General features: G+C 31.2%; 1 protein-coding gene across 1 annotated transcript in view; it reads left to right on the top strand.

The window, feature by feature from the left end:
• LOC115242489 (MAM and LDL-receptor class A domain-containing protein 1-like) overlaps positions 1-8,862 on the top strand; it is a gene marked incomplete at its 3' end in the record, with an annotated part of 13,025 nt that extends 4,163 nt beyond the window's left edge. The window contains exons 2-9 of the mRNA XM_029818801.1: positions 2,027-2,675; positions 3,000-3,192; positions 3,278-3,405; positions 5,951-6,082; positions 6,236-6,391; positions 6,485-6,624; positions 8,488-8,654; positions 8,735-8,862. Of these exons, the coding sequence (XP_029674661.1) occupies positions 2,231-2,675; positions 3,000-3,192; positions 3,278-3,405; positions 5,951-6,082; positions 6,236-6,391; positions 6,485-6,624; positions 8,488-8,654; positions 8,735-8,862 (1,489 nt within the window). The remainder of the gene's footprint in view (positions 1-2,026; positions 2,676-2,999; positions 3,193-3,277; positions 3,406-5,950; positions 6,083-6,235; positions 6,392-6,484; positions 6,625-8,487; positions 8,655-8,734) is intronic.
• Between the last annotated feature and the right edge of the window lie 355 nt (positions 8,863-9,217).

Genomic DNA, 9,217 nt, shown 5'->3' with positions numbered 1-9,217 from the left:
AAGTCGAACATAGCCAAATGAAATATATATATATATATATATATATATATATATATATAAATAATATAATATAACTGAAACGCAACTAAAAACGCAATCAAGAAGTAAAAATATATGGGCCAATTAGAGTTTCTTAAAAATTTAAAAAATCACATTGATGTTAAAATACTTATAAAATTGGAAAGTTCGAAAGATGAGAAAATCTAATAATTAAAAAAAGTATTTAAATATTATGAGATTATTAAGTTAATTATTTATGATTCTTTTTTGTTACCACCAATGACTACTATGCGCCTGATCCTTTGAATTGTGCTTATTCTTTTTTCAAATTTTATTTTACGTTCGTTATCATTGAGAAGGTTTCAAAAATGGATTGAAACGTTTGGTACATGAATTTTGTTAACATTTAAAACATAAAATATATTATTAGTACTATCATTTACTGCGTCTTGGATCTAATTGGATAAAATCTTTTTAATTTTTAATTTTATCATTTGAGCCTCATTTATGTTACTTTCATTATAAAAATGCAATGTCACGCGTTTGCGTCTTCGATATATATCACTCCTCCATACACATATATATGTAGTTAATTCAAATGAAAAGAAATGCAAAGATGATATTTTCTCTTGACTTTCTTTCAGATTTGCTTCCGCACTTTTTACTTTTGCAAATTTTTATAGTAACACATTTCCATGCTGGTGGAACATCTGTTAGTTAAAAGCGGAAAATCTGTCATTCGATTCTAATTATATTTTTTGTTCTCATGATAAAAATGGTCTTGATAAATTGTGACATCGAGTATTTGGGTAGCTTCGTTGAGTTTTTTTTAGAATTAATAGTGAAGAATTTGTTGTATAATCACTGTTGTCGCGGAAAACACCGAATGGTTTGTAAATACGAGCATTCAGTATATAGAATCCGATCGATACTTACACGCTGACAATAGCTGCCTGTTGTCGGGCATGCTGTGCTCGAAAAGACAAAAAGATTCGGCCATTCCGAAGGATGGATTAAATCTCACGACTTGCTATTACAGTTTCGCGAGTAAATTTTATTCGCGGCTTTGTTTCATTCTCATAATCTATTTCATCGTTTTGTCCCAGAATTTTCCAATGTCTGCCGCCTCATTCGTTATTTCATCATGCATATAACGATACAACGGATGTAAAGTTTTTAATGTTGGATTTTACATGCAAACTTAAAATATACAAAGTATGAACACATGTATTTAATATTGCATCATTATTGCATATATATTGTATATAAAAAAAAAACACTATGCATCCAAATTAATATTTTAAATATATAATAATAATAGTAACCACAATATTTTTTAAACAAAAATTTTCAATCAAGTACAATATATGTAAATGTTTTACATATATGTATACAGGATGTCCCTGGCTACCTATATAGGTCTTTTAAAAAAAAGAGAAATGGATTTTATCAAAAATCGTAAAAATTTCGATGACTAAATCGGGTACGCTCTATTGTATGGTTTATAATAATATGATAATTGTTTATGTTCATGTGCAATCCGAATTTGCAATAAAAAGTACCGTGTTCCATTGGAAAATTTGATTTCAGATCTGGATAATCCATTTCCTATCTAGCTACTTCCTGTTCGTAAATCTCACTTTAAAAATCATTTCGAGGTCGATGAAGGCATTTTAGAAAAAATTTTTGGGGTAAAAGTTTCTTATTTTTCGCTGAGAATCTGAATCTGTAATAAAAAGTACTTTGATCCATTAAAAAAATTCGACTTTCGGTCTAGATAGCCCATTTCCGGTCGGCACCGAAAGTTGAAAATATCACCATATAATAGAGAAAGCGTACCCAATTTAGTCATCAAAATTTTTGCGATTTTTAATAAAATCCACTTCCCTTTTTTCTTAAAAGGTTTGTACGGATAGTTATATATATGTAACAATATATATAACATATATATTATTATATGTATATAACAATAACTATGTCAAATTAAAATCACGCACATAATATCAAAATATATATTTGATTTCAGTCTTATAGACAATGGGAGCCGATCATCATCAAAAAGATCCATGATGTTCAAATTTATCGCTGTGTTTATCGCCGCAAATTTCTCATCATTGATCGCATTTTTGGATGATGTCACCCGCTTTCGGCGTTTTCTCAAAAGTAAATTCACAAAAAGCAACGACGCTCACAAAATCATGTCCAATATCACAGAAAAGCGAAGCATGCAATGTGCGTGACCTTATCAGGAACTACTGAACGATCGGTTCAACGAAATCGCAGAGTAATGATTAGAAACGTACGATTGAGGCTGGCGATCACCACCGCGGATTATAATCAAGCGAGTTGCACGTGTGATCGTCGGCACGTGTCTATACAAAGCGGTGGTGGCGGACTTTTCCTTCGATTCTTCCTGATTTTCTGTTGCACCACGATAACCTGCGGCGATTTCAAGAATAGGATGTCGCGTGGGATCAAGGATCTGCAAATAGCCTTAAAGCCTCCATCATGGCAAACAGTGGGCCACTGTGACCTAGAGCCAAACTGCGATTGGTACTGGGAGCGGCAATATACGAACCAAAAAACTGCAAATCTGACCTTTGAGAAAGTTATGGCATCAACATTATTCGACAATCCATATTTTCCGATCATAGATGCCAATGGATCCACAAACGGTACAGAAATCTTAGGCCAGTCGTACGTTTTTGAAAGAAAAATCGGGGCAAAATTAATAAAAAAAAGTGTCGTTATATATATATATATATATATATATATATATATAACGACATTTTTTTTATTAATTTTATATATATATATTTATATTTATATATTTTTATATTTTTATAAAAGAGAATGAACGTGAATGCTAAGAGATTATATACTCTGTAATGAATTTGATAAGATACACTATAGTACTAGAATCCAAATTATAGAATTGAAAATAAAATAACTCATATAATAAATTCTCTAAAAAAAAACAAATTAATTTGTCTTTCAAGGCCATTTCCTATGGTTTAACGGTCCTGGAGCTGCTCAAATATTGTCGAAGTCTATTTTTCGCACGGGCCCGCGTTGTCATGTCGATTTCTGGCTGTACCAAGTGGAAAATGATAACGGATTCATAAATATTATCATACTAACTGACAACGCGAGCTCAATCGCATACTCAAAACATGGGAATAATTATGTTACGTATGTACAAAGAAAGTTTTATTCGTATTATAATAATATACATTTTTAGAAAGAGAAAAATTAATACTTTTGGATATTGTTATAGATGGGAAAAAATGAGTTTCGAGTTACGCGCGGTCGATCAACCCTATCATTTACTTATAGAGATATATGCGCCCTATTATAACTCAAGCGTCGGCGTTGATAATATTCGTCTACTCAATTGCTTCCCAGGTAACTAATAAAAATACATATTTTAGTATTGTGTATATGTGTGCATAATGATTTAGTTATAATTGAACACTTTAATTGTCATATCAAGAGACACGGTAGTGTCTCGCGCTAAGTCATGCGAAACAAAGATCGCGTGCAGCAACGGCGAGACGCACCGTGTATCTATATATGCGAATCGGCCAATTGAGAGTATCTGAGATTATCAGTTCTCAATAATCGCTGAACGGATCGAGTTTTTACTAGGCTTAATCGATAGTTTGAGTTTGAGTTATATAAAGAAAATGTCTTTATTTTTGCTCTTCATACTCTACAAATGGAAATATCACGATACAAAGTCCCAATACGTCTCAATATGAAAATTTTCATTTAAGAAACGTCCCGGTCTCCGTCAGAAAAATATACTTTTCCAATGTTTTGACACAAGATTACGCTAGCGTCGCTCGCAGCCGATGGTAACTATCTGTAATCCGTCTACCGACTATATCGTTTGATATGTCAAATATTATCCGTATACCGATTATATCGTTTGATATGTCAAATATTATGTATATAGGTAAACAAAATGGTTATGTATACATGTTTATATCATATATACATGTGTATAATTTTAAACTATAAAATATTTCGTAAAATATTCATGTTTACATTTGTGTCCTTTCTGGTGTTATCGCTTATACGGATTGTAGAATGTAAATAAACATTCAATCACCTTGTAAACATGAATACTTTACGAAATCTTTTATAGTTTATGTAAAATTATATCAAAATAAAGTACAAAATATTTCGTAAACTATTCACTTTTTGGCTATCTTACCCTTATAATTTTTTATGCCAAATATTGCGAGGAATCGATTTGTATAAAAAAATTAGGAAGGTTCCATTTAAAAAAATGAAGATGACCTTCAAATCTCCTAAGCGCCTCCACCTAAAAAAAAATGTTTATTTCCACAAGATTTCCCCCTCGATACCATACAACTTTTATTTCAAACATTTTCTCCTATCTCCAAAACTGTGGGAGTTATTCGGGTGGCCTGTCTTAGATGCCTCACCCTGTATAATATTCCTAGAACATGTAGAGTAAAAAATGAAGATACTTTTATCGTATATATAATAACAAAGCTATCAAATAAATTTATTAGAAACTTGATTGTTCTATGTGTTATTGGGCGCGTTCAGCAGAGAAAACCGCTCAGTAGCAATCGAACGTGATTGGCTCTTTCTTTTAGAACCAACAAATCAATACCGAGTGTTGACAAGACGATAATTGAGCGTTTTCTCTGCTGAACGTGACTATTATCTAAGATTTCAACTCGGCTTACGTGTGTACAAATTTATTAATTGATTTTCATTTTTGTTAGTATATATATATATATTTTTGTCCTTTCACATTAGATATTAGCAAAGAAATAAAACAATTATTTTTTCAACATAAAACAATATAGTGGAAACAATAGTGGAAATGGAAATCGCGATGCCAAGAAAAGATGAATTTGTTGGATGTGAATTTTAGAATCCGTACAGGTTAAAACATAATATATGATCTTGGTTTATATAATAAAATATGTACTTTCTTACACAAACCAAAATTTTGTTACATAGATGCATTTGAATGTTACATCAAATTATATGACTGAAAAATAATATAGCTGAAAAATTAACGGATATTTATGCAAAATATTTGTTTTTATTTGTTTATTGACATTATACTAGTTTCTAGTTTACAAATCTTCAATTGTATAATATGTTTTAGAACAAATTATATATATTTTTAAACTACAAATATGAATACTTGTATCAAAATCTTTGTAGTATCAGAACAGATAATAAAATTAAAATTTATTGTTTACATACAAACAAATAATAACTAAATTATTATAAAATCATTCAGAAATAATAGTAAATGCTATTAATCAAAAAATATCGCGGTGTCGCATATATTCTTATATCACAATTCCTTCAATAGACAATATCATTTCTATGACTAATTCATTTAGATTTAAATTTATATTAAATTACTGTTTGCAAAAAATGCACGTACAAATTTAATAAAAAATTATGGTTACTTTAATTTTTTCTGTTAAGTTATTCTATGAGGTAGGATAGATCATTAGAGATTAATATTTTATATAAATAACACGTTTGCGCTCTCTTGAAATTTATGCCATTTTTATATAGGGTAGTGAGCCTATTCTTTGTTTATGAATTCGTATTCGTTGTTTAGTATTTAAAACTAAGCGAATATGAAAGATTCTTAATATTCGAAGGTATTACCAAGTTATTTAAGAAAATAGCTACATATTTTTAATGGAAATGCAGAGATTATATTTGTATACAATTACAGTAGCAATCATATAATGTTAATTGAAAAAGAGAAACAGTTAATTCATAAAGTCATTTGAAGAAATAGCCATATGATTTTGAAGGAAATGCAAGCGCAATTTGTACATATATGATTGCAATCAAATTGTATTAATTGAACAAAATTAATACAAATAAAAATTTAATTCAGTAATTGATGCGCAATAATATATTTGCATCTATCTAGAATCTATGCCAGTCGGTGCTGCCTGTACGAAGGATATGTTTCGATGTAACAACGGTGTTTGCTTGAATAGGACTCGTATCTGTGACTTTACAAAGGATTGCGCCGATGGTGAAGATGAAGCACTCGATTGTGGTATGCTACAAGAAATAAAATCACACATTTTCTTTTTCCCAATTTTAATAATCTTTCTAAAAAAATTTTATGTTTCATATATGTATATGTTTGAGAGAGTAGTTGTGTTAAATCCTAAATGTAAACATATGTAAATTTTGAAAATTTTTACAGACAAAATACCGGAGAACGCTAGATGCAATTTTGAGAACGGTTGGTGTGGATGGGCAAATGTTCCTGGGAGACCTTTAAATTGGACCCTTTATAAAGGTGCCACACCATCCATAAGAACCGGACCCAGTTATGATCATACTTATCGCAATGAAACAGGTGCGCGCTTGACTTACAAAGATCGAGCGAAGAGAGAAGCACGATATATGCACAATAATATATTGTTATCCTCTTCCCTCTCTTATTTGACAGGAACTTATGCGTACGTGAATATGGCATCTAAGAGTCAATTTATTAGATATGGCAGTCGAGGCACCCTTGAAAGTCCTTTATACAATCCGACACCACCTTACAGCAGCGATCTTAAAAGTCCTTATCATCACTCATGTCAAGTATGTGTTTGTAATTTTATACTATTATTATATTCAATTTTGCTTATATATACAAGGTGATTCAGAAATACTTGCACAAACTTTGGGAGTGACTTCTCCACATATAAGCAAAAAAAAAAAAAAAAAAAAAAAAAAAAAAAAAGAATATGAACATCCAGTAATGCCTGTTTTATGAGTTAGACTCGAAAGATTTCAACACCCCTATTAACCTGGCACCCCTATCACGAAATATCGGGTTCAGTTATAATGCATAATTAAGTGTTAATTTGTTACTCTAAGCGCGAATTTATTGCTACTACCCATTAACAGGAAAATGATATTAAAGATGGGGTCAGACCTAACTTGCCATTAAGTTAGCATTTCCACTTCCAAAAAACGCTTATAGCGAGTCGCAAATCAAAAAACAAATACACTAGAATTTATTGCTAATTAATTGCTTAAAGATACTACAAACAGATCTTGAAAATATTAAATTTTTAAATATGCACCAGCATACTAATACAATACGACATACTAATGAACATATAAAGTAAAATCATCAAAAATAAGTAGCTAACAATATCAAGTTGTTATAATATTGCATTTTGCTCATTAAATGCTCTCAAAATAAACCATTTCAAAATTAATTGCTTGCAATTTAACTAGAAAAATTTGACCCGAAAAAGTGGCGGTGCTAGCTCGCCTACAAGAGTAAACTATTAATTGCTGTTATGATTTTGATCTTAAAATGTTTCCCTGATTTATTACTCTCATTTATTGCTGCACATATAATATCGAATTTATTGCTCAACATTTGACTTAGAAAAATCGTCGCGAAAAAGTGGCGGTGCTAGTTTGTCTATAAGAGTGAACTATATCTCGATTTTTCGTGATGGGAATGCCAGGTTAATAGAGATGACTTCAACGATAAAAACTGACAAAGTATATCTACAATGACACATAATCGATGTAATGCATCTTCACACACACACAGTTCATTTGTTTATCTACTCACAATTCACAACAAATGCTCAAAATGTCCGTCCTCCACCTGCTTTAATGCACGCATGAGCACGTCGGATCACGGACTGTCGCATCCTTTCAAAGATCCCATGACGGTTGCAAATGGTTTCGCAAGCATCTACGATGCATTGGTGAAACGTCTGTTCATTTGCAATTTTAGTTCCATAAACTAGGTTTTATAGTGTCTCCGCATATAAAAATGTAGTGGATTTAGGTCAGCCCACTGACTGACTGAGCTACTGAGCTATTGAATTGAATGTAATCTTTCGATTATAACTCATAAACTAGGCATTATCGGATACATGTGTCTATGACATTTTTTTTTCTTGTTTATATGCGAAAAACTCACCTCTAAATTTTGTACAAGTATTTCTGAATTACTCTATATGTATATGTATGTGCGTGCGTGCGTACAATCTATCTTAAATGAAAAAAAGTATTTGAGTCGGTTTTATGTATTTAATATAGTAAAAGATTCATTGACGATATAAAGGGCATTAGCAAAGATTAATAAAATTGTGAGATGCTGTGTCAATACATTATATCTAAAAATAGAGAGTTTAAGAATATAAATTTAATTCACACGAGACACCAAATAGCAAAGTAATCTCTTTATTAATTTATTTGTTATGATACACCACTTACTTATCGTTTAATTATGAAAAATACGACACATGTCGCAATGTCAATTGTCAATTATTGTTCGGTGTTGTCTGTTTTCTTTAATACAGGAATGATCATGATATATAAATATGATATTGGACACGATGTGTTCTTTCTGCAAATGTCCCTTTCTAAAAAACGCATTAGAAATAGCAACATCAAGGCATTTGCAATATCTATCATTGTGTGTTTTTCTAGATACGCTTTTTCTATCACAAGTATGGTGCACATAGCGGATCTCTTGGACTTTATCTAGTCCAAGTAAAACCATTTGGAAATCAAACCATCAGATTGTGGTGGTCTTTTAAAACTAACAGCGATGTTTGGAATAATGAGGCAGTTGCTCTACCTGACATAAGATATAGGTAATTGTAAAAAATGTAGCGACAAATGCATGCACATAATGCAAAACTTGATTAATTTTTTCGACATTTACTATTTATAGGTTTTTTTTGCAATTTGAGGCGTCTAGAGGGATTACTTCGACAGGTGATATAGCAATTGACGATATTTCCTTAAGTCGAGAATGTTTCGCCATTGGTAACTTCAACAAATATATCTATATTATATTGTGTATACATATATATGTTTTATGATTATATGTACATATTAGGTCTACCGGAAAGTTCTGTCCGTTTTTGGAATAAAACAAAATACAAATTTTTATTACCGTCAATAAACTTTATTAAATAATGTAATTGCCATTATTCGGAGAAGTATTGTCAGCAACTGGATAATTTAAATACAGCAGTCCAAGAAAAGAGGCCGGCGATGTACAATAGGAAGAACATCATACTGCATCATGATAATGCCAGGCCACATGCTGCTTTGGATACTCGTCAAAAAATTGCAGAACTAGGCTGGAAAATTCTGTCGCATCCACCATATTCCCCGGACTTAGCACCCACCGACTATCACTTGTTTTTGT

The sequence above is a fragment of the Formica exsecta genome, unplaced genomic scaffold, assembly GCF_003651465.1.
Source record: "Formica exsecta isolate Colony F162 unplaced genomic scaffold, ASM365146v1 scaffold6, whole genome shotgun sequence".
NCBI classification, from domain to species: Eukaryota; Metazoa; Arthropoda; class Insecta; order Hymenoptera; family Formicidae; genus Formica; species Formica exsecta.
This window is presented reverse-complemented; position numbering and strand designations above follow the sequence as displayed.